This window comes from Archocentrus centrarchus, chromosome 15 (assembly GCF_007364275.1).
Source record: "Archocentrus centrarchus isolate MPI-CPG fArcCen1 chromosome 15, fArcCen1, whole genome shotgun sequence".
Lineage (NCBI taxonomy): Eukaryota > Metazoa > Chordata > Actinopteri > Cichliformes > Cichlidae > Archocentrus > Archocentrus centrarchus.
Window position 1 is genome coordinate 21,974,833 of NC_044360.1, and position 24,586 is coordinate 21,999,418.

The 24,586-nt window shown below is 41.9% G+C and overlaps 6 protein-coding genes across 17 annotated transcripts; 2 read left to right on the forward strand and 4 right to left on the reverse strand.

Annotated features, from left to right (window-relative positions):
* Positions 1–1,232: 1,232 nt before the first annotated feature.
* On the reverse strand, positions 1,233–17,567 carry nsmce4a (NSE4A component of SMC5/6 complex). Of its 8 annotated transcripts, none has more exons than XM_030747571.1 (11): positions 17,477–17,495; positions 4,889–5,121; positions 4,708–4,788; positions 4,470–4,600; positions 3,899–4,044; positions 2,599–2,698; positions 2,045–2,135; positions 1,869–1,963; positions 1,738–1,786; positions 1,574–1,659; positions 1,233–1,471 (listed from the first exon to the last, which is right to left on the reverse strand). In XM_030747571.1, exons 2-11 carry the CDS (start codon positions 5,088–5,090, stop codon positions 1,391–1,393), a joined length of 1,062 nt encoding a protein of 353 aa, XP_030603431.1. In that variant the 5' UTR covers positions 5,091–5,121; positions 17,477–17,495; the 3' UTR covers positions 1,233–1,390. The 8 variants fall into 8 exon arrangements, with proteins under 8 accessions (XP_030603431.1, XP_030603430.1, XP_030603429.1 ...); XM_030747570.1 differs by lacking the exon at positions 17,477–17,495 and adding an exon at positions 6,374–6,481; XM_030747569.1 differs by lacking the exon at positions 17,477–17,495 and adding an exon at positions 5,834–5,900.
* LOC115792925 (uncharacterized) lies at positions 6,547–9,527 on the forward strand. Of its 2 annotated transcripts, none has more exons than XM_030747561.1 (6): positions 6,547–6,983; positions 7,610–7,738; positions 7,832–8,025; positions 8,183–8,292; positions 8,381–8,626; positions 9,068–9,527. In XM_030747561.1, the coding sequence occupies exons 1-6, from the start codon at positions 6,771–6,773 to the stop codon at positions 9,307–9,309; spliced, it is 1,134 nt and encodes a 377-aa protein (XP_030603421.1). In that variant the 5' UTR covers positions 6,547–6,770; the 3' UTR covers positions 9,310–9,527. The 2 variants fall into 2 exon arrangements, with proteins under 2 accessions (XP_030603421.1, XP_030603422.1); XM_030747562.1 differs by having other exon boundaries at positions 6,581–6,983; positions 8,183–8,330; positions 8,422–8,626.
* Positions 9,666–14,714, reverse strand: LOC115792922 (uncharacterized). Of its 3 annotated transcripts, none has more exons than XR_004021086.1 (6): positions 11,629–14,714; positions 11,068–11,348; positions 10,839–10,971; positions 10,605–10,698; positions 10,243–10,439; positions 9,666–10,131 (listed from the first exon to the last, which is right to left on the reverse strand). XR_004021086.1 is itself a non-coding variant. In XM_030747558.1 (6 exons), exons 1-6 carry the CDS (start codon positions 11,784–11,786, stop codon positions 9,950–9,952), a joined length of 1,005 nt encoding a protein of 334 aa, XP_030603418.1. In that variant the 5' UTR covers positions 11,787–14,714; the 3' UTR covers positions 9,666–9,949. The 3 variants fall into 3 exon arrangements, 2 of the variants coding, with proteins under 2 accessions (XP_030603418.1, XP_030603417.1); XM_030747558.1 differs by having other exon boundaries at positions 10,781–10,971; positions 11,068–11,250; XM_030747557.1 differs by having other exon boundaries at positions 10,781–10,971.
* LOC115793597 (uncharacterized) lies at positions 14,599–17,041 on the reverse strand. The gene is made up of 3 exons (XM_030748646.1): positions 16,732–17,041; positions 14,729–16,623; positions 14,599–14,627 (listed from the first exon to the last, which is right to left on the reverse strand). The coding sequence occupies exons 2-3, from the start codon at positions 16,203–16,205 to the stop codon at positions 14,599–14,601; spliced, it is 1,506 nt and encodes a 501-aa protein (XP_030604506.1). The 5' UTR covers positions 16,206–16,623; positions 16,732–17,041.
* Positions 17,560–20,777, forward strand: LOC115792923 (coiled-coil domain-containing protein 177). 2 transcript variants are annotated; one of them, XM_030747559.1, is made up of 2 exons: positions 17,560–17,640; positions 17,991–20,777. In XM_030747559.1, exon 2 carries the CDS (start codon positions 18,170–18,172, stop codon positions 19,862–19,864), a length of 1,695 nt encoding a protein of 564 aa, XP_030603419.1. In that variant the 5' UTR covers positions 17,560–17,640; positions 17,991–18,169; the 3' UTR covers positions 19,865–20,777. The 2 variants fall into 2 exon arrangements, with proteins under 2 accessions (XP_030603419.1, XP_030603420.1); XM_030747560.1 differs by having other exon boundaries at positions 17,628–17,736.
* Positions 20,778–21,137: 360 nt separating this feature from the next.
* LOC115793348 (zinc transporter ZIP9) lies at positions 21,138–23,891 on the reverse strand. Its single transcript, XM_030748291.1, has 7 exons — positions 23,632–23,891; positions 23,343–23,448; positions 23,029–23,196; positions 22,878–22,946; positions 22,456–22,541; positions 22,224–22,358; positions 21,138–22,122 (listed from the first exon to the last, which is right to left on the reverse strand). Exons 1-7 carry the CDS (start codon positions 23,725–23,727, stop codon positions 21,862–21,864), a joined length of 921 nt encoding a protein of 306 aa, XP_030604151.1. The 5' UTR covers positions 23,728–23,891; the 3' UTR covers positions 21,138–21,861.
* Between the last annotated feature and the right edge of the window lie 695 nt (positions 23,892–24,586).

The following is a 24,586-nucleotide window of genomic DNA, read 5'->3' on the forward strand; positions in this document are numbered from 1 at the left end:
TTATCACAGCAAAATAGAATGAATGGGATCGAGTATACCCCTTAACTCACATCCAATGGGACATCTTGAGAGGACTTCACAGTAGAATGCAAAGCAACAACAGCAGAGAGCTGCTTTAAAGAAATGTACACAAACTGGCAGAATGGTTTCTGCTTGATTTGTGCAAGACCAGTGGTCTATGTCAAGGACAACCTAATCTGTCACAGGAAATCATGGGAAATGTACAAAATATATATATTTTAAAAATGCACAAAAAAATGTACAGTGTACTGACTTACTTGCATTAAGGATACAGTATACAGTTATGTGAAAAAGGAAGTTTTCACAGGACTCTGTGCAGTCTGTTCAGCAGCTTGAAGAACCACCTTTAACAACAGCTTAAAGTAATACTTTTGTGTGCATTTATCAGTCTCTCACATCGTTATAGAGGAATTTTTTTCCCACTCTTCTTTACAACTGTGCCTCATTTCATTGAGGTTTGTAGGCATTTGTTTATGCACAGCATTTCAATCTAACACAGGTCTAGACTTTGACTGGGCCACTAACACATTGATTCTTTTCTTTTTCAGCCACACTGTTGTAGAGTTGCTTGGGACCACTGTCACTCTAGAATACTTTGGTATACAGAGGAGTTCATAGTCAGCTCAGGGACTGCAAGGTGCCCAGGTCCTGTGATTGCAAGACACCCAAATTATCACCCATCCACCACTGTGCTTTACAGTTGTATAAGGTTTTTGTATTGATATGCCATGTGGTGTTGTGTATTATAACAAAACTTCACTTTGATCTCATCTGTCTAAAGGACATTGTTCCACAAGTCTTGTGTTTCGTTCAGATGCAGCTTTGCAAACCTGAGCTGTGCTGCGTCCTGGAGCAGGCTTAGGACACGCCGGGGAAATGACATCCCTCAGCTGGCCTGGGAACGCCTCGGCTGACTCGAATAATCATTTTATTTCACAGGGGGTTTACTGTAGGGTAGTCTTGTAAAATCTTCAAACATTTAATAAGCACATGGTTTGTTCCGTGTTGCAGGAAATTGCACACAAATTTGCAAACAAAATTATGAACTTGACAGTTTTTGACACAGCTTAATGCAGGTTACCTTCACTCATTTCTACTAGTAGTTACAGAATGTGCTATGTCAAAGGTCAGCTCATCATGAATATAATATTTTGAGGCTTTTATTAATCAATATTTAACACCTGATATAAAACAATTTGAAATAAAAGGTTGTGTATTTTTTTTCTTTATTTCGATGTTAAAAAGTGGTAAAAAAAAAAATCAAAACAAATGTACAACAGAGTGATTATTATACATTTACCTCAACTGATAAAAGTATAATACTTCACTGTTATTACCGGTATGTAAAACATCTAAGAACAATGTTTTCCTAGCAGAAGGCGGCACCATCCCCCTGTGTGTCTGTAGGCCGAATAATCGGGTCTCTGATGTCAAAGGCATCTATGAGCTCCTGAGAAAGAAGCAAAGTATACAATTAACACCACAGACACACACACACACACAAAAAAATCTCCATTGTAGCTCCTGTGCATTTGATTAATCTGCAGCTAACCTTCCATGTTTTCGTACTGATAGAGAGGATGCACTGTTTACGGCTGGTGGAGCCTCCAGCTTCCACCTCCCCCTCCTCTACAGGTGCTGCAACATGAAAACATGTTTAAGGCATTTTCTGCATCATCCCACAGTCCAAATAGAACAAGTGTCACATCTTCTCACCTATACAAGGCAATTTATCATCATCCAGATACATCCGCGCCAAACCATCCTGAAACACAAACAACATCGTCACACCTCACAATCACCGGGAGGCACTGGAGTTCAAGTTAAATCTTCAGGAAGTGCTTTACCCTGATTAGAAAAGACGTGTGGAAAATGTTCTCTACTGTCCGGGAAAACGAGTTGGGGTCAATCACGAATTCGTAATATGATATCGGCGAAGTCGCTGTGATAGAAAGAAAGCACACATGAGCAACTAATGGTTTACTCGGCAATGAAGCGTCTGTGGGGTCGACTTCAAACTCACGATCGTCTTGGTAATAACTCTTCAGGTATCCCAGAATCCTTTCCACTTCTTTTTCTGTCGCTTCTTGATGGGACTCTTCCATTTTCTTCAGCTAACAGACAACATTTAATGATGAGTGAGTGGGACAGGTCCACAAAATTTTGACTACAAATTTTTTTAAAAATCTGAAGATTTCATTCATAAGGAGTACAACTGGATAAAAAATGTAAAAGGTGAAGTTGAAAGACAAGTTATGCACTGAAAGATGACTATTACTGAATTAAGCCATTTTTACACATGACCTCACAGACACATTCACACAGCAGGAGACACGCGCATCAGATGTATTCTCACTTCTTGAAATGCTCAGTTTGTTATAAGCAAACAGGAAACAGGACACCCGAATGCACCCGACTACATTCTCACATGTCCATCGAGTGATGCAAGCACAAACAAGCACGTTTCCACACATGCAAATCTGCATGTTAGGAAACGATTTCAGTCACTTTTGTCTTCATGTCACAGTCACATGTATATGTATATAACTGCAGGCATGGAAGTGTCATTTCAGCTACCTGAGTAGGCATTATCCTTTTGGCTTCTTTGCTGGGTGCCTTTCTTTGCCGTTCTATCCTCTGTTTTGGGGGAGGTGGTTCCGCATAGAACGAGCCCATCCTGTAAAGAACCACAGGAATTTTCAAACACAAGGAAGTTTATCCAAATTTACAGATTTAGGTGAAGGTGTAATATGTTCTCTAAGCTATTTTTGATTTTATTTTTTAAGTATACTTGAGGAATATGTATGTACAAGAAATTATGTCCATGAATGTAAATTAAGAGACTCAGAACATTATGTAAATTACCACTGTGTTACTCCATCTAACGCCATAACTTGATAATCTGGCTGACGTTATGAACTTGCGCACATCGCTTGAGACTCGTCTGCTGGTGTAGTAAAATCTTACAAAATAGTATACCACTAAACTTTTAAGCTGTCATATCCTGATATAAGTGCAGACACAACAGTGCCAGAGCAGCGCGTTAGCTTCTGAGGACGATTTAGAGGTGCACGAAAAAGCCCTTCATTGTGTTTGCATGCTGCAATCTTCTATATCATCATAAATATCATTAATTCCTCGAAATAGTGTGATATAATTTTGAGTCTACATTGCCTACCGCTATTTCTTGTCTTGTGCAAGACACTATGCAAAGTGGGTTTAGATGATTGCTCTATAAATAGATGCATTAAAATGATCAAAGTGACGTTAAAGTTGGAATGTAATGGACACAAGTTGTCTTCTCGTGTTGCTCTATTTCTATTTAAAGTGGACCATCTCTTCAGAGAGAAAATGAGCCTGCAGCAGGGTCATATTTTGTTCCTGTTTTCCCACATTTACAAAGCATCAATCAACATGGTCAGAATTCACCAGGCAAAGTGTCTAAGACATGTTTTTGTAGCTCTTTCTCACAGCAGCTGTCACCCTTGCATTACAAAGTAGCCTAGTATAAATGCAAACAGATAACACTAGGGCTGAGTCCTTCTTCCCCTTTACAGCTTTCCTTAACTTAATATTTTCCAAGAAAAAAGTAACAGAAAGGGAAAGTGTTAGGGAAAAGGCCCATTAAGCATTTTCATGACTATTCAACCACAACCTGGTTCCAGTTGTCACTTCCGAAGGACGATGTACTACCAGCTAATCTGGAACCGCTTATTCTATTTTTATAGATTGGTTGAGGACCACGTGTGCTTTTCCAAAGAAAATCAAGAATTTCCATGTTATCGATTACTTGTTCAAACGTTGATGGGTTTTGGTTACCTGGCAGGCAGATATCCTGGCCAGTAAAGCCAGTAAACAGACTTGCTAAATCACTCACATGTAGTGGAAAGAGGGTGCCGTCCTAAAGCAGCACTCGGCTCTCCTGGCCACTCGGTGCCAGGCGTCCTGAGGCAGGTAGCCATCCCCCGCGTTCTGCTGCTCGTCCTCATCATGCTCTAGCCGGTTCATACCCATGAACGACAGCTGTAGAGAAACACAGATATCACGACATCACCACTGCGGTGTATGATGCTTTGGAAGCTGTGCTAGAAAATCAGATTTACTGCATACCATGCTTGTTACATTTGCTAGCAATTGTGTGTCTGATATTGCTCCCATAAATGATCAGGAAACACCTATTACAAAGCTGCTATAACTAACATACAGTTGCATATTTATTAATTCACGTTCATTTGGAGCTGTGTTGGGCCATCAAATGAATCTGAGTCCATTAAACAGTCTCCAGTCAGCTCTGCTTTGATCTTCTTATCTTTCTTGCTGTTATGTGACAGAAAAGCATGCGCATCTCGAGCCATAAATCTGGACAGAAGTGCATGACTGTATGGACTGTATGGACCATCTATGCACACTGACATAAAGAATATACACAATACAGCAATCATACTCACAAGATGCTCAGTAAAAGCGGTGGGATCAAAAGCAGTTCCCTCAGAGAACAGCTGGCTGGCTTTCTCCTTGCCCAGGTCTGTAGCAACAACAAGAAGCTGTGCATCCAGGGCAGCTTCCCTCGCCTGCCGAACTGCCAAAAAGTACCAGGGTAAAGTCTAAATGATCAGTCTGTAGGGCTGTGTCATTCACTGTAAAGGAGCCCATATTCAAAGACTTCTGTGCTTGAATCAAACCCACCATCTTTAAAAAGTTTGTTTGCTTCTTCTAAAACCTCTGTTAGCTTGTTGTTGGATGGGCTCAGCATATCTTCCCTGTTCTCTGAAAAAAACAAATCAAGAAGACCACAACAAGGATTTGTTTTGAGTACACAAATCAGCAACTTCAGCCACCTCCGATCTGCCGGCCTGCAGCTACTCACGCTGTACTGAGCTGATGAGGTCTCTGTACTTGCTCCGGATTTCTCTCCTGAGGCCCTGGTCATTGTCGTCTTGCAGGTCAGTCGGGACAATATCACAGCCAGCCTCGTCTCCGTCACTTTGCTGCTGATCTGCTTTCCTTCGGCCCGCAGAGCCATTCTGCCGGGGAGCTTCCTCGTCACCGCCACCTCTGGCTCTCTTCATCTTCAGACTCACACTAGGTCGGCTCTGCTTTCTGAAGGGGAAGCGAGCTGACGGAAATCAGATCAACATAAACAAAGCGTGTTTCTACTGGTGAATATGGCAAGTTATTACCTCCTAAAACGAGTCTTGAAGAAAAGGTACAGAAACGGTCTGTTTACGGATTACAGTGTCAAGATGTTTTGCATCCTGTCGCTATATGTTAACCTAACACGCCACAGCAGTTTTCTCAAAGTTTAGCCAAAGAGCATATTTAATTTTAAAAAGTCAAGATAAAAATCCACATACACTAGCGCTCCCAACGTGGTAGACCCATCACAAAGATGCAAACACTGATTAGCGCTTCATTTAAAAAAACATTTGTTTTTACAAGCGACTTCTCAGTATCATACAGTATGAAATAAGCTTAAACGTGATCATAAGTGTCGCGGCTTTTGGAAAACGGCTGCTTTCTCACGCCAGCCTTCACTGTCCAGTTAGCCAAGCAACCCTGTCATTCCTGCGAACGCGGAAGTACTGAACAGTTTCCCATCTCGCTTCACCCGTCTTCATCTTTTGTTTGTGCTAACGGTAGCCAACGTTAGCTGGCAAATGCAAGAGCCTCGGGAGCTTAGCATAAGTGTAGGACATCTCACCCTCAGATCCTGGTAAAGTCTGGGCTAAATGCAAAAACACAGCCACACAGCATGTTCTGAGCGTTACAAAATCCACCTCTGCGCATTTTTATCGAGATTACTTCAACGTACCTGTGAGGCAAACGGACACAAGGCGCGCCAATTAGGTGTCAGCGAATTCGTCATAAACGAAGATAGTTTGGTTTTGGTTGTCCAATTTAAAAAAAACAAAAAACATACTAAACATTTAACAGCTGATGGGCTATTTTCTGTGACAACTCAAAATTAAATGGACATTATTTACATTACACACAACGTCACAACACAAGTAGTGTATTTGCATAGTAAATACATTACTGGTGTTGTCAAAAAATGATCGTGCCAAAAATAAAAATCAGCCTTTATTTAAAATTTTGCAAATGACTTGTTGGCCTAAACTTGTAGCTACTCTGGTCTGCTCAAAAGGACTTCACGCTTCGTACTGATGTCCACAGACATTTATTTCTTTTACAGATCATAAACGATGCACGGATCATCAATGGAACACCTGGAACACCGTGAAAACTAAAATAAAGGACAAAATGGCTTCGTTCAAACTCTCGCATTCATATTAAACATAAATCACACATTTCAGTTGTAACACATATTAACAGCATTGCAAATAATCATTACCGTGTGCGCCTGTTGACCAGTAGTAGAATATCGGTCCGTGTATTTTGCGGCCAACGGATTTTCGTTTAGGAATCAGAAAACGAAAAACGGGAAACGCCTCGTTTCCCGATTTTAGTTTCAAAGTTTAAAAACGGAAAACGGAAAACGAACCGTTTCCTGATTTTCATTTCAAAATGGGAAAATAAAAAAATGGAAAACGAGCCGTTTCCCGATTTTTGTTTCCTGATTAAAAATTTAAAAATGGATTTTAAAAATCCGGCGTGGAAATCGGATTTCTCATTTTTCTTCATTTTTGTATCTTGACCCGGAAATGATCGAACTCTCGCGGCACACGCAGACATTGGCGGTACGTTTGATTTGATTAGGAGCCATGATTCACATATACATCTAAGAAGACATGTCGTTGCACGAATATGCAGATTTTATTGCAGTAAGCAGAATAAATGGCAAGTGTTGTAGCGAAATCGCATCAATGTTATGCACCCACTTCGGAACAAGACGGGGTTTTTCTGAGAGGAATGTGCGGAGATGGTGTGCTGAGCAGGGGCTGCTCACACAATTCTGTTCAGACAGCCAGCTTGAAGTTGAAGTCGCTGAAGGTATTGCTGAGGTAAGTTTTTCATTGTTATAATTATTTTTATGATGAATGCTTTTTGTGAAATATGCAATGGCTACATTAATATAGCTAAAAAGCTGACTACAAGCTAATGGGAAGCCAGACATCAGTCGTATGCTACAATTTACAGATTCAATTAAATGGCTAATACACTGTTAGCCCTGCGAGAGACTGGCGACCTGTCCAGGCTGTAACCCACCTCTCACCCCTCTGGCAGCTGGGATCGGCTCCAGCTGCCAGAGGGGTGAGGGTGAGAGTCTCCCACATTGAACTGGATACGTGGATAAAAATGCATGGAAGGACTATACACATAATTTATCCAAATAATATATTTCACTTGTCACATTATTAACATGATAAGTATTAACAGTCTTACTTCTCCAAACATTCCACTGGAAATGTAAAGTTATTTTTAACAGTATTCTTCCCTATTTAGTGCCTCTATGGATAAACTGTCAGCTTCTGTGCTTAAACTTTTTTTTAAGTCACTATGTTGGGCTTTGCAAACATAACAAGCTTCCCATTTTTTTTCTCCAAGCATGTAGTGACCTGTGAAGTCTGTCCCCCCCCCCCCCCCCCCCCCCCCCCCCCCCCACACACACACACACACACACTTCTAGACTGGATCATCTTTTGGTCGAAAAATGATGACTGGATATCTTTCTGCAAAAGGCATTAAAGCTTCTGAAGGCAGAGTGGGCAAAGTGTTGAGAAGAATTCATCAACCCTATCATGCAGCAAGACAGCAGGTAATGTTAAATACCAGTTTTCCAGTAGAGCACTGGTGTTGAGAATCTAAATCTTGCAAATATATTGAGTATTTATAGTTTGTTTGATTTTAGGGTGCCCGAAATCTCAACCCCATACCCTACAATGCAGAATACATGGGTCATAAGCTTCACTTAGATCAAAATGAAAAACTTGTTATGTTTGGAGTGACCCATGTCATGGCTATTGATGGTTTCAGCAAGAAGATTGTCAGTCATTCCACCATGCCGGTAAAAAACATCATCATCATTTACGAGGATGTGTACAGGTAAAATAACCTGACTACTGCTACTAGTATTCATTTATTCCTCAGTCTATTATTGCTCCGTCCAGTTTTAACTAAATACTTTTTTTATCGTTACTTTAGGAGTGGCTGGGATGCTTGTTAGGTTTAAAGGGTTTATGTTTGTGTGTTTTATCTTCAGACCTGCTCTGCTTTCTTGTGGACTGTGGGATCAGGTCAGAGTTGACTGTGGGAAGGAGTTTTACCTGGCACTGTTCATCCAGGAAAGGCTGGCACAATACAGATACAATTGTCAGAGGCAGCCCTACATTCAGACACCTTCTACAAGGGTAACAATGTGGTGGTAAAATATTTTCTTTTTTTTGTAAACTCATTTCAGATGAGAATAAGCCGAGTCATGCTGTTTTAAAATATGCACAGAACCATGTGATTGAGAGAATGTGGTCAGAGGTAAATGCCCGAGTCAACTATCCTCTGAAGACTGCTTTGGTACAACTGGTGGACATGGAGGAACTGGACATGGAGGACAGCACATCCAAGTACTGTGTGTCAAACTTGACATGCCAGATGGCCAGGATTGGTATCACTAATGTTGTAGAGGCATGGAATGCACACAGAATCCCAGGTATGATTCATTCCTTTTTACTGGCTCTGTTACAAGAATATTTTGTTCACAAAGCAATTTAAATTTAGTTTACCACTCTGTAGTAAATTTTGATATGAACTGCATTTACAAATGTGTAGCTTATTTGCATATCTGTATATTCACTACTGACTGAAATTTTCAATAGATGGGGCAGCTTCAATTTATAAAATACCTCATCGATTTGTCCTGAGTTATTTGGGTATTTTGCTATTTTGTGTAGATTTCCTTTTATTGTTGTATTTATATCTAGATCTGTTCAATGAACACATAATCACCCCTTTGAAGCAACACTAAAGTAATAAGATAAGCTCATATTTCTAAATGCTGTGAATCTGTTGCAGTTATGTTCACTTTACTATACCAAGTAAATTTTAACTCATTCATTTGTAAACCCTTAAAACACACTTGTGTGTCATGCAGGAAAAGGAATACCAAATGAACTGGCTAAAGGGGGGTGTCCTGCAAAAATTGCTGAGGAACTTCTGCCTAATGGTGCCGCTGCAGCTGACCTGTATCAGCAGGAGGTGGGATCAGCCTTGAAGAGAGATTCCATTTTTGGACTGGAGCCTTTCTCCTCTGAAGAAGCCAAACAGTGGACTGAAACAGAGTTTGGTTCTCATTTTGACTTGTTTTCACTTTACCAAAACGTGGTTCATCATTAACTATGGACCCTTTAAAGATGCTGTTAGGTTTCTTATTGACATCACCAGATGTTGTGTGTGATCCATTAGTGGTATTCAATGAAGAAACGAGTAAACTTCTCCAAAAAAAATTTATTACAGAGAAAACTACAAGCTGTTTCAATTTATAACAGTTCAAATAATTTGTATTTACAATCTTGTTTCTGATTGTTGGCAATAAAGGAGAACTTGCAATTCTCTAATTCTTTTTTAAAATTCTAATTTTGTGTAACACCCAAGCTTGTATATCATTTAAACAATGTAACATTTAATAATTACATAATGAAAACCGCAGTTACCGACTACTGTTCCACTCCCAAACCATGTTATAAACATCAAACTGGGCTTGAAACCTAAGGACAACCAAGTAAAAAAGACAATGTGATTACAGAGAAAACCACCCATCAAACAGGATGAGGAAACGTGTTACTGATAAGCTGCAGAGGCTGCAGGTTAGTATATATGCCAACACTACCCAAGCTGATTTTATAAAAGGTTCCTCTGTAGGAAAACCTGGTCAATTAAGCTGGTGTGATGTTGGCTTGAAATACAAACTCTGCACCCTCTTTAGCTTTGTAGTGACAAATGCCCATTTATATTCAATGTTAGATGAATTACACATCTATATCTCTTTGAGGAGAGAGAGAACAGCATGGAGACCCTTAACTTGGTGTACCCTACGATCAAATTCTTCAGCTCTGCATTTCAGACAGTGATCTGCAGTTAACAGCCACTGCTCCACACATGTTCGGCATCCAACTAGAGACTCGCAGCACGTGGAAAACATGGGTTCCTCCATTAGAGCTACAAGGTTTTAAAAAAAGAAATTGATGCAGAAAAATATGTGCCAGTTACTTTAAATATAAAATAAGAAAATTAAACACATTTAAATTTGCTGTAATATGTAATGCATACCTTTGCAAACGAGGCAGGCAAAGGCATCCTTTACAGAATGCAGGTGGGCATCAGTCACTGCTTTGCGTGTGTGCTTTGCAAGCTCAGACAGCTGGTTTATTGCTGAGGTGATATCTTGGAGGCTCTCAGCAGCTTGCTTTAGTTGGTCAATTTTGCCAATGACCTCTTGTATGCTCATACTGTCGTCGGCCCTTCGACTTAAATGTAGAACGACAAAATAGTGAAATCGCCAAATGCATGAATATTTTTCTTATATCTGCCTATGAGGCCTTCAGTTTTTCTTTTAAAAAATATTTGTCAGGTAAAATGACTTATACTGTTTGCCCTTGTGTAGAGAATGAGTTTGACTTTACATACATTACCTTGCTTTAGCTGTTCTTCCATTCTGGAACTCCACAAAGTCATCCTCAAAGATTGCATAGATTTTTCTGGAGTTCTGTTTCCAGTAATGGGAACCTTAGGAGAAGACAATGTATTTCTATATTTATTAATTTTAATGGTAAAATGTAAAAAGCAAGTTTTTGATCACTTAGCTTACTTCTTGTGCCCTCCGAGTCTACTATTTCATTTCCTTGGCTGTCTGTCAGGGTAATCACCTCATCACAGCCCAAGGCATCCTTCACCTTCTGTGTTATTCCTTCCACATTTGCTTCAGCTTCCAAAAAGCGAATGATGACTGTTTTGGAAGTACTGAGCTTGTGATTTACTATTTTGGCAATATGGATAGCCCTGTGGAGGAATTAGATCATTAAAAAAATAAGATGAAAAAATATGGCTGTAGAGAGATTTTACTAGTAAAGACAAGTTGAATATTTAACAGCTAACCTTTGGAAAGATCTTGCTGGGAACAGGTTGCTTGCTCGTGGCGTTCCAGCTGAAGGCCGTGGTGTGTCAGTCAGAGCAGAAGGTGAGGGTCGGTGCATGAAGGCAAATGGAATACCAGTAGTGGGTAGGGATCTGCTTGCAGGAAGTGGACTATGAACTGGATCTCCATGGACCTCATAATGACTGTGATGTGAAAGATTTAGGATGGAAAAATGTCCTGCTGGCTCTGGAAATATTGCAGTGTTTGCATCATCTGTAATGTACAGACTACTGCAATTAACCTGTTTAATTTGGCAAAATAAAAAAAAAATTATAAAGTGCTAATTATTCACAGATTTTATGTTATTTAGAACAAACATCTGCACAAAATAATATTGGAAACATTCAATTCTAAATCATATTTCAATGTACTTTAAGTGTTTAGACATACCACAAAGTTACTTTTAGCTAACATTAGCATTTACTCGATCACATGCCATTAAGCTAACCAAGGCTCCGTAAAGCCAAAATAAATATTCTTATATATAAATCTATCAGTTATAAGTTGAACAGTTACGGCACCTGAAAAATCCTGCATATCTTGTCCACAGACATGTCATCTTCCTTAAGTGTAACACGTCTGCTTTCTCGAAAAAGGACATAACTGCCCGTTGCCATCCCGCAGACATCCAAAATACACTTGACAACGATGGAAACTGCAGCACGCCCTCTACTGTCATGAAACTGTCAAATGTATGGGGACAACTTCCGGGTGAGAATTGGGGAAAAAAATAAAAACTCAGAAATCCGATTTCCACGCCGGATTTTTAAAATCCATTTTTAAATTTTTAATCAGGAAACAAAAATCGGGAAACGGCTCGTTTTCCATTTTTTTATTTTCCCATTTTGAAATGAAAATCGGGAAACGGTTCGTTTTCCGTTTTCCGTTTTTAAACTTTGAAACTAAAATCGGGAAACGAGGCGTTTCCCGTTTTTCGTTTTCTGATTCCTAAACGAAAATCCGTTGGCCGCAAAATACACGGACCAATATCGTTAATAGATTTGAGTCTTTTATCGACGATTTCGTTTCTCTCTGACTTCTCTTGTGTCCGTTCTCTCCCGCTACTGACAACACACACTTCCGGGTCATGCATTTCCATGACTTAATACAAATATAGTTTTCTTTTAAGCACCGGTAATTTTACAAACAAACATTAACTGAAATGCCATGTAACTTACTGTTATAAAATAATTGTGCCATTATTAAACCAAAATTAGCAAATAAAATCTCGTAGCATATTCCTACTTCCTGTCACTACGGCAACCCACACAGACCACCATAGCGTCAGCTACACTCCCACCAAATTACCTTTGATATACAATGTAAATGTTACATTTTACAATATTCTTACAAATAAATCAATGGTAATTTCCAAATATACACTTTCCTCAAACTTTACACATTTAGAAATACAATAACAGTGGGATATACCCTTTAACTACTTTCTACAAGAACAACCAACTTTTGAATGGGTCTTTCAATAATAGATGGCTTATGTAAGCGTTCACCCTTCTTCCCCAGTTTTCTGTCTCCAACTTGTAGCGTCACTTTCCTAACCAGTCCACCTTACACCTAGTACTCGTTGCACTGGAAGGTCACTGTAGTTGAGGTCAACATCTTTTATCTCAGCTGCACGTTCTGCCACATCGACTGAGTCTAGAACATCTCTGTTGTTGGAGAGAAACTTGTGAAGGTGCAGCTTTCCTTTGGCACACAAAGCCTGAGCCTCTTTCACAAGCTCAGTTGCCTCTCCAACAGTTTCCACACTTACAAGGCCATCATCCACGTAGAAATGCTTTTGGACAAAGTTAGCTGCTAACTGATACTCTTTTTCATTTTCATTGGCCAGATGTTTCATACCATAATTAGCACAGCCAGGGGATGAGGATGCCCCAAAGAGGTGGACTTTCATTCGGTATTCTGAGGGCTCTGAGTCTGTGTTCCCATTTTCCCACCAGAGAAACCTCAAATAGTCTCTGTCCTCTGAGTTGACGTGGAACCTATGAAACATCTTCTCCACATCACACATGATTGCAATGGGGTGCTTGCGCAAACGGCACAGTACTCCTGTCAGTCCATTTGTGAGATCAGGCCCTGTTAGCAGATGATCGTTTAAAGCTGTCCCTTTAAACTTTGCAGAGCAGTCAAATACCACCCTGATCTTGTCCAGCTTTCGTGGGTGATAAACGCCTTGGTGTGGTATGTACCAGACATTTCCTGTTGTTGGCTGTGTGTCCACTTTTTCAGCATCGCCATCTCTGAGAACTCCTTCCATGAACTTTACATAATCACCTTTAAACTTGGGATCTCTGTCCAGTTTCCCTTTGAGGTGCTTTAAACGAACAAGAGCAAGACCTTTGTTGTTTGGGAGCTGTGGGCGTGCTTTAAAGGGAAGAGGCATTTCAAGATGACCATACTCATTCTGATGAATTCCTTCTTTTAAGATTTGGAGGAATTGAATATCATCTTGTGATATATCATTGTCATTTGACCTGGTATCTGCAAAATCTAACTCAAGTGCCTTAATAATTGCTGATGGAGTTACAGGAGGTACCTCTTTCACAGATACACGATGACACAGACCAGTTACATCTCTTGCATTGACAAACTGCGGTGCCCCTCCTACAATGCTCCAGCCTAGGTCTGTTCTTACAGCATAAGGCTCGTTGCTGCCACCAGTGATGACCTCTCTGGGAGCTAGGGCTCTGGAGCAGTCATAGCCTATCAGCAATCCAACTGCACAATCCATTAGAGGAGGAAGGTCTTGAGCAATGTTTGCAAGATGTTTCCATTTGCTGGCGGTTTGGCATGTAGGAATGTGTGTGCGCTCAAGTGGAATAAAGTCTCTTGTGTAAGCTGGAGGTAGGTCAATGGATGTATTGGAGAAGAATCCTCTGACTTTAAGTCCTTGTACTCTCTGACTCTTCACAATACTGTCTCTTTTGACCATGGTTGCGAGCTTTAGTTTCACTGGCTCTGTTACTGCCCGCAGCTTTTCACACACTTCCTGATCAACAAACGTGTGGGTGCTTTGCGTATCTAATAGCGCATACACCAAAGTCTCATTGTTAGGAGTATTAGTTGCTGATATCCACACTGGCACAATCATTGAGGTGCTCCCATTATCACCTCCTTCCACTGAGCAAGACAGTGAGGACATATTTTGTTCTGCTTTTCTTTGTTCAGGTTCGCCTGCTGGAGAGCGGTCTTCATGCAGAGGGGTTGGATGGCTCCTTTTGCATATGCTGCACATGGCTCTGTTTTTACAGTCTCTAGAATTATGACCTTTCCTCAAGCATGCAAAACACAGTTTGTTTTCATGAACAAATTTTCTCTTGTCATCCGCAGACATTTCTGTTAGCTTTGGACATTTGTGTACGGTGTGGTTTTCTCCACAACAAATGCACTTGCTCAGGCTTGAGATTTGTGGTGGTATGTCTCTTTTCTTTTGTTTATCAGAGTCTCTTGGCTTGATTTCCTCTATATTAGGCTTAGTTGCAGTGGCTGAGGTGTCTGAAGCCTTTACATTAGTGACAAATGCATTTGCTTTTGTGCGTTTTGCTTCTCTTACTGGGATTTCTGCAGGTGGCTTTAGAACATGTAAGGACGACACTGGGTTACATGCTATGCGTGCCTCCTTAGAGATAAAGGAAGCAAAGTCTTGGAAGCTTGGATAGTCCTTACCTTGATCTAGCTGTTCTGTTACATAGCGATTCCACCTGGATGTTATCCAATCTGGGAGTTTGACCAGCAACTTCTGGTTCTCCTCACAGTCATTTAGCACTTGTAGACCTTTTATGTGAGGCATTGCATTGCTACATGTTTGCAGGAAATCACTGAACTCTCTCAGTTTGACATACTCTTTTCCACCAATTTTTGGCCATTTGTTAAGTTTCTCTCTAAAAGCACGTTGCACTATAAATGAATGTCCATATCTTGCATCGAGCCTGTCCCATGCTTGCTTATAGGCTTCTTCATCTTTCCGGTAGAAGCTGCCTTCAAGTGTGGATTTTGCCTCTCCTGCAATGTATCTTTGCAGGTAAAATAGCCTGTCTGCAGGATTTGAGCAGCGTCTTTCTATAAGAGCTTTAAAGCTTGTGCTCCACTCTATAAACTTTAGAGGGTCACCATAAAACACAGTAGGCTCTGGAGCAGGTAACCGAGTAAGAGCTATTGACTCTTGAACTGCCTGCACAATGGCTGACTCATTTTTTGTGACTGGCTGGGCATCACTGTGACATTCAATATAAGAGGTGGACAGGCTAGAACTTACTTTACCATGTGCACATTTCTCATTTTTGTCTTTGATCTCCTCTTCAGTGTAAACCTTCAGCTTTGCTTGCATTACTTCAATGTCTCTTTGGTTTTCAAGCCTTTTCAGTTGTTGACGATGAGCTTCAATAGCATCTTCCATTTCAATTTCAGCTTTCTTTGCAGCTAGCTGTGCGGCTGTCTCGGCTCTCTTGTGAGAGATGCTGGTTGACTCTGAGAAATGGTCAGAATGAGGGCTGTGTGCAGTTACTCTGGAGGTGGTAGATCCATATATTGATCTGGCATATTCATTGTCAAGGAGCATGCGTAATCTTGCCTTTTCTGCTACCGCATCAAACTCACTTGCATCCTCTGTTAGCCGTACTCTCATTAACTGCATCAAGTCCAAAGTTACAGCAGAGCATGCATCAACTTTCCTCCGAATTTCTTGATTTGGGGCTGTTTGCTTTCTGATATCGTCATACAGTTCTTTCAATTCAGAATCAAACAATTCAACATCATCCATCATGCTGTATAAGTCTTTTTCTGGGCATTCTTCCTTTAATCTTGTGCGAATGTTTCTTACTTTAATTTTCCACTTGTCGTAGACTGACTGGAACTTTCTTTCCTTTTGGACCAATTCTTGCTCTTTTAGCTCCTGCATTTTAGGTGTAAAATGTCTTTCACGGGAGGATTTTCTAATCTCTGTTTTAGCTTGATCAGTTACAGCATACTTTACAGTTTCTTTTGGTCTTACATCTGCTTCTGTACATTGTTTGCCTTGCTCTTGAGGCTCATGGTTAATATGGCAATCATTTTGTAACAAGGGATTATCATTGGAAGTCATTTTGTGTTTATTCAACTCTTATTCATCCATCAGTAGCAGAGGCCGTTTAATTACACAATCTGACCATAGGATGCGCATTTGGACTTGATCTTACTCCCGCAGTTGAACTCTGAAGCCTGTAGCTTGCGGCAGGATGTGAAGAACTCTGGCGCCGCCTTGTGGATGCAGGGTGAAGCCGCCTCAGTGCGCCGTATCAGGTCACGTGTCGCTATAACGCCCCCTCGGTGCGATGAATCAGGTCACGTTTTCACTATAACGCCCCCTCGGTGCGATGAATCAGGTCACGTTTTCACTGTAGCTACTCTGGTCTGCTCAAAAGGACTTCACGCTTCGTACTGATGTCCACAGACATTTATTTCTTTTACAGATCATAAACGATGCACGGATCATCAATGGAACACCTGGAACACCGTGAAAACTAAAATAAAGGACAAAATGGCTTCGTTCAAACTCTCGCATTCATATTAAACATAAATCACACATTTCAGTTGTAACACATATTAACAGCATTGCAAATAATCATTACCGTGTGCGCCTGTTGACCAGTAGTAGAATATCGTTAGTAGATTTGAGTCTTTTATCGACGATTTCGTTTCTCTCTGACTTCTCTTGTGTCCGTTCTCTCCCGCTACTGACAACACACACTTCCGGGTCATGCATTTCCATGACTTAATACAAATATAGTTTTCTTTTAAGCACCGGTAATTTTACAAACAAACATTAACTGAAATGCCATGTAACTTATTGTTATAAAATAATTGTGCCATTATTAAACCAAAATTAGCAAATAAAATCTCGTAGCATATTCCTACTTCCTGTCACTACGGCAACCCACACAGACCACCATAGCGTCAGCTACAAAACTCTATCAAACATATCTCAAATATATCTCTCACGAATGATATCAAGTCATTTTCAGCCAGAAAAACATTTCTGGCAGAATATAGAAGCTGCAATCACAGTCTATTTATCTATTTATCAATATAAGCACAGACGTTGCACATCAGAAACATAGAGAAACATCGGAAATCACTTTTTGGTAGACGAACACTATTTGGCACAACACCCTCCGTAAAAATAAATAAATTGTAATGTCCTTTTAATTCCAAATGGCTAGTCAGTTTTCTGACGCACTAACAGGAAAAAGCATCTTTTTTGTTATTGTTGTTGTAGGTCGAATATGAAACTAACTTCAGCAGACGTCAGCACCCTGTTAGGCTGAGGTCGAAACACGTGATCAAGAAATTAGCCTGGAGTTTGGAGCCACTCACCGGCAGATGGTGCGCCAGTAAATGTCTGAAAATATCCACCCTGTTTAATTCAGATCTACTCTGTTGCTCTGTGGTTGCCATGGTATCCATACGCGTCCCTTGCGTCACGTCCAGCTGCCGTTGGACTTTTTCTTATTTCCTCCCACAACAGCACAAATGTTAAAGTAGGTCATTATTTTTATTTTTATTTCTTTAAAAAAGTCATATGATTACTTACATAGTATAGTTTTATATATAAATGCTGATCTGAGTGAGCACAGGTAAAGTTACAGGCTTGAAGCCTGACTCTTTCCTCTGTCATTGCGTACAATGTTAATTATAATTATAAATATGTTAAAATCCATTCTTGACTGCAAGCGTTTATTTAATGCGTTCTCTTGTTTTATATATATATATATATATATATATATATATATATATATATATATATATATATATATATATATATATATATATATATATATATATATAAACCGTCTTTTAATTTATATTTCCCACTTGTCATTACTTGCAGCTGATATAGAGACAATTGATGTGATATTCATTGATCGCTAATTGTCTGGAAAGACGCAGCTAATCCTCTCCTGACCTCTCCGTGCTGCAGACTGCTTATAAGCGCTGTTCGGTAGCACTGTGAGCACCTGGACCTTGCAGCCATGTAATTTAACTGCTTGTTTTGATTTTTTTTTAACGATGGAGAAGCTGAGGTCCAGCTCCCCTGTGCTTCGTTTGGACCTGAATAACTTCGAGTCTCCCCGAGCAGACAGGAGCCGGTATGTTTTAACGAGCCCTCGCTCCCTGGAGTCTTGCGCACGACTCGGTGTGAAACCGGTTCAACTTCTAATTAAATCTCTAAACGATTTGATTGCTGAACAACGGGACGCGCCGTTTGAGGCGATGACAGTCATGCATGAATCCTATGAAAAGGAGAGGCTGAAGCTTTTACAAACGTGCCGCCGGGAACGGCAGCGGATTATCCAGGCGGCCGGGGACAGGCGGTCATGCAGCAGCAAAGCCTCAGGCTTGGAGGTGCTGCCTGACACCAAACTGAAAGACCACCCAACAGAAAAACCCTATGCAGATCTCCGCTCTGAAGAAAATGCTGTTAGCAGGACCTCCTGTTCTGTTCATAGTAAAAGGGACCAAGACAGGAGCACAGTCTGCAGCTTCAACCTGGGAGACCTCATACACTCCCCAGCTACTGAGAAGAAGCTGCAGAGGCTCACTAAGGACATCCAAAAGCAGATGTGTGTCACAGTATCAGAGAGAGACCAGAAGATAGCTGCTCTCATGATGGTGAAGTATGAGGAGGAGCAGGCTCGTCTGAACCTCAGCCAGCAGGAGGAACAGGAGCGACAGGAGGCCCGCAGGAAGGAGGAGGCTCAGCAGGCTCAGGCAGAAAAAAAGAGGAGGAGGAAGCTGAAGCAGAGTATGAAACGCTGGCACAAGGAGCTGGAGGCCCGCAGGAGACTGAGGGAGTGTCGGGAAAAGGAGAAAGTGGAGCAGCTTAAGCAGGAGGCTCTGCTGCAAGAAGACCACTGGAGGAGGCTAAAAGAGGAGGTGGAGGCACAACGCAGGGTGAAGATGGAGCGTGGGCTGAAAGAGGCGGAGGAACGCAAACGCTACCAGGAGAAGCTCCTGAGAGAGAAAAAGGAGGTGGAGAAAAGGGAGCAAGAGAGGGAGAGACAGGTAGCAGTGGAGAAGGAGGAGAAGGCCCTGAGGAGCAAAATGCTGAAGGAGAAGAAGGAGCGGAAGAGGCTGCAGGAGGAAAATCGTAAAGAGCTGCTAAGACACATCCTGCTGAAACAGCAGGTTGAGCAGCAGGGGGAGGAAGAGGAGGCACAGAGGAGGAGCAGGCTAGAGGAGAAGTTGCAACAGTCCTGCCAGAAACATGCCAAGTCTGTAGAGGCGCGGCTCAGGGAGCTCCAAGAGCGAGCGGCTCAGGAGGAGGAGCTGATGAAAAGTGCGCAGCTGAGGGCCAAGCTGCACAGCATCCAGCAGCTCACACACAAACAGATCCTGGTCCAGCTGAGCCAGCGACGTATGGAAAGAGCTGCCCTACATGCCTCAGCGCAGCACAGACACAAAGCTCAGCAGACCCATCAGCAGAACAGACACAGGCAGCTCTGCCACCAGAGGCTCAGAGAGACGATACAGAGAGAGGAGGAGACGATGAGGAGAGTCAGAGAGAGCCGCATCTGCACGAAGGAGTGGAAGAGGGAGCGGCTGAGAAGGCAGCGAGAGCAGATACAGGAGGAGGCGCAGAGGCTGGCTCGGGCCTCCTTTCACATGAGGGAGAGAGTGAGGCAGCAGACACACAGTCGAACCTTTGATCAGATGGCTCTGGAGGCTCAGCTGACTGCGTCTTTAAACCGCATGAAATTGTGAACTTCAGACTCACATTTACACCTACACACTCATCCAGAGCTGCTGAGAAAAGGATGAGCAATGAAATAACAGTTCCAACAGTTCTTTTTCTAACTTCGCTCAGTGTTTCCTTGCAGAAACAACAGCGTATAGTGTTAAACTATAGCCATCAGACATTTGAAGGCCAATGGCTGCAGCTTTTAGCTGCCAGTGGACTGCAAATAAGAGGGGAGGGGATCATTTGGAGAGGCTGAACATGAGTCAAAGTGCAACACTACAGCAAAACTCTGAATGAGCTACCAGGGCATACGAGGCCAGACTTGTAGTTAATGTTTGGCAGACCATTGTGTTAGTCTGACTAGTAGTGGTGTCTTTAAAAAAAAAAAAAAAATCACACATAATTTTAAAAAGCCTTTATTCTCATGGCATAGTTACATTTAACCTAAAAAAAAACCCAAATGCTTCAGCATTACGAGCCTTCATCAGGGAGCTACACAGAATTCATAAAAACACAGGATCTTTTGCAGTGGGGTTCTGCCTACAGCAAGCTTCCACCAGTGAGACTCCACCAATAAGGATTTCAACAGAAAGCCAACAATATTTATCAAAATGAAATAAGCAACACTCAGCAGCATGAACCACAGACAACATGAAGGTATCTTTAAAGATAGATATGGTTCATTTAAAAAAAAAAAAAAAAAAGTAGTAAAATCCAAATCCAATTTATGAATCCAAAAACCGTCCCTTTGTCTGTCACATTTTTATATGGAAAGAGGAATGTGGTCAAGTCCAAAGGCTTGTAAGTAGGTTACAATTATAGACAGGTAGTATCTAGCCACGGGGTGATGAATGTTGCCTGTGCATGTTTTCATATGTGTTCATATATGGACTGTGCTTGGAGCTTAATGAATAAAGGAGAAATTTAAATGTAAAATATCTTAATTTTGAATGTTTATTTCATATCTGTTCCGTAGTTCTTCTCCAGCTATTCAGGGTAGCTGATAAAAGGTGAGCACTCCAGCGTACTGCACGTTGACCACAAGAAGTGAACAAGCCTGAGATAAGTCACTGCTTGTGTGATGAAAACTAAAAAGAACCGAGTATAAATTAATCAAATAAGCCATTACAAAACAAAAAGGCATGCTTGTATTTCACATTTCAATATTTCACAATCTCATTTGGCTGCAGTGATGAGCGCTTCACGGTGAGGAGGTCATCGGGTCAAACCGGGTGGGGGGGGGGGGGGGGGGGGGGGGGGGGGCTTTTTGTGGGGAGTTTGGATGTTTTCCCCGTGTCTCCAGTTTTGTCCAAGTGCCCCAACTTTGTTCCACGCTCCAAAAACATGAATGTTGAGTCAAGTGATGATTCTAAATTAACAGAAGCCGTAGATGTGAGCGTGAATAGTTGCACGTGCCTCTGTAATAGCAGCTACACTAGCAACCTGTCCAGGCCGCCTCTCACGCAACATCAGCTGCATCACAAACTTACTTGGATAAATTGTGACCAAAAACAAAAAAAAATGGATGAAATAACAATTTGTTAGTCTGTATTATTGCACATTTATAAACTAAAAATATGGCCATATTTTCAAACTCTTAGCTATGCAAGCAAAATAATAAGGCCTGGATACCTTTTTTTCCAGAGAGCATCAAATTACTTGGCTGTTCCTGTTAAACTATCCAGTTACTGGGAACTTACATCAGCAACGCTCGCCCTCAGAGGATTGTGGCGATAAACAAGACCTGTTTTTGTTTTTCCAGAATGGAAGCTCAGTCCATGCAGGACGATATATTAGTTACCTGATTCTTTAACACCTCCTGGAAAGCTTTTTGATAACCAAACAATAGCCTGACTCAAAGCCAAATTTCACTGTAGTAAGAGGACCAAAGCAGACTGTGCCAGAGCACGTTCTGTCTCCCAAAAACTGTGGCATTCAGTACAGTACAGGTGCTCTGAGTTTTCCTTTCATATCTGGTGGCACCACACCCTTCTAAACAAATTTGCCCTCATGTTCTCTTCTAGTCATCATGGAGTCCAAGAGCCAGCACCATCGGAAGTCCCACACCGAGGATGAGAGTGAGGCTCTCCAGTAGCCCTAAGTGTCCATGTCGGTGGGTTTCAGCTCCAGACGGCTGCTCGGGGTCAGAGGTTGGTTGACCAGCCCTGTTGCTGCTGACCTCAGGCAGAACGTGCACTGTGGCCACATAGAGAAAAGTCCCCGCTGAGAAGAGCATTCCTACTCCAGTTGCACTGAGCTGATTCTCAGATGAACTGCCAGACTGCAGACACAGCACACATCGAGTTAAATAATCTGTGTAATGACTGGGATTGAATCCATCTCCTTTCAAACAGACATGATTGCTGAACTGTGCTTTCTTACTGCATATAATATGAAGTAGGTGGCGATAGCAACTACAGGTGCTGCAGCTGAGAAAGCCAATAAGTGTCCCTGAATGTACTTCTTCTCGAGGCCTCCGTGCATCAGAAAGGAGACCAACCCAAAAGCGGCAGGTGCCTAGGAGACAGGAAAGATGGCCAAGCACCGTTATCGACTCTATAACATTCTGTATGTCACCCATACAACTGTTTATTTCACTGAAACGGTCTCTCACCTTGTGTAGAATTACAGCAAAAAATACTATAACTTGTACTGTCACTTGACCCGTGGCCACAGCAGCACCCAGAGCAAATCCATCAGCTAAATGCAAACAAAAAAGGTTATTACTGAAATGGTCCGCCTACTTCTTTAATGCGGGTTTGTACTTCAGTCAGTACTAAGACATTTAGTCTTTAAGAATACATGACAGATGATTGCGGTTTTCCCTGTTTAAATAACTTTGAAGCGTAAGCCTGCAGGCTTTGCTACAGACTCAGGGAAGAAAGAAGAATCACATGCGGAGTCACATGGGGGCATGAGGAACTTCAGATTTCTTGTGAACTTTCCACCCCTGCATCCTTGAAGCCAGTGAAAAGTTCCCTCAAGCAAACACAAGTGAATAAACATATAGAGTAAGTGTTTGTCTGGGTCATGTACCTGCAGCGTGAATGACCAGTCCCAACGTGGCTGTGAAGTGGACGCTGTTGGGCAAAAGTGTCGTCTGGTCTGAAAACAAATCTGTGGTTAACAAATCTGTGGAGGCGACAGTGTGCAAAGTGAAGCTGGTGTGAGAGGTCTGACAACTTGCCACGTGCGGAAAGATAGTTTCCTATCTGATCGACTACAAACATGAAGGTGAACCCGAAGGTTAACGCCAGCCCAATGAAGAACCGAGGTGGAACTCCTCCCTCTGTGGGAGCCCCATTTTCTTTACTTGAATTCAGACCGGATGGTACATCAGAGGAGGATGAGGATGCTGGAGGCGGAAGATAAAGAGCTTTTGATGAGCATCATTTTCATCACCACCTGCCTCATCAATCATCTAAGGGTTACAATCAAACACATGGAAATTTGGTGGGTTAGCACCCCCCTTCATGTGCATGTTTGATGTTTCCTGCTCACCTTTCCATGAGTCTTCCAGTAAACCCACTCCCTCTGGGATGGTGATGGCCAGTGCTGTCCCACACAGCAGACCTGCCCCCAGGATGGAAACAAACTGCAGGCTTTTCTGAGGGCACATGATTTCAGCTGATGACCGTGCTTGATCTCAAAAGTGTTACTTGCTCAGCAAGTTTTCAAAACAAGAACTCACAACAGCATGCGCATTATGAGGGCATAAAGCCAGGATTAAAGTGGATTCGTATAGTTTGACGCCACACTGTATCCGGACTGGATAGTAATAAAGACTTACCGCAGAGAGTTGGAACAACAGTGGGATGAATCCAAGTAAAAAGGTACCTACAAACATTGCCACAGATATAAATGTAATAGTCAGCCCTCCGTCCATGGCGACGACTTCTTCCTAACACAAATGATTACCCGGTTCGCCGCTTTGCGTTCATTTCATTTCAGTGTTAGATCCCACCGAGACGGTGTGTTCTCATAGCGTCGCTGGTTAATCTCTACTATCAGAGCAGACCAGAGTGCTGTTCTGCCTTTCCACGTCGCACCGCCGTGGCGCCCCCGCTGCCCTCCCCACCGCCGCCTTTTGCACCACAGCTCCCTCCCAAAGCAGCACCAAGCGTCAGACAGCGAGAACTGCACCCCGAGCCTTACAATAAAGAGAAAACACCGTGCATCTGTGCCCCAACGCAACATAACCTACACCAGTTTTGACTTGGTGTCTAAAGTGTGTTTTCTGAAGAGGTTTTACGCGCTCAGCTTGTACTGTAGGCTACTTTAGGCCAATAAAGCTGCAAGGAGTGGTATCTGAATGTGAAAAAGAAAACCAAAACAACACCATAAATATATTCTCAAACCACACTGAATCCATACTAAAAATGGTCACTGTGCTTTTTATAGACACTTTCCCTCACAATGCAGGGCTCCAGATGGAAGAGGAGGATGTGCAGTTTGTTGGCAGTCCATTTTGTTTGACTTGGCATTGTTAAGAAACTGATACACTCCCTTTTTGCATACTATTAATGTAGTTTACAAATAAAACAGCAACAGCTATTATGCATTCACCACCCACTTTATTAGGTACACCTGTTAAACTGCTCTTTAGTAAATATTTAAGTCAATCTCATGGCAGCAACTTAGTGTATTTACACACGGAGATCTGCTGAAGTTTAAACTGTACATGGTTTGTAGCAATGTTATTGGTGCCAGATGGCCTGGTCTGAGTATTTTAGAAACAATCATTG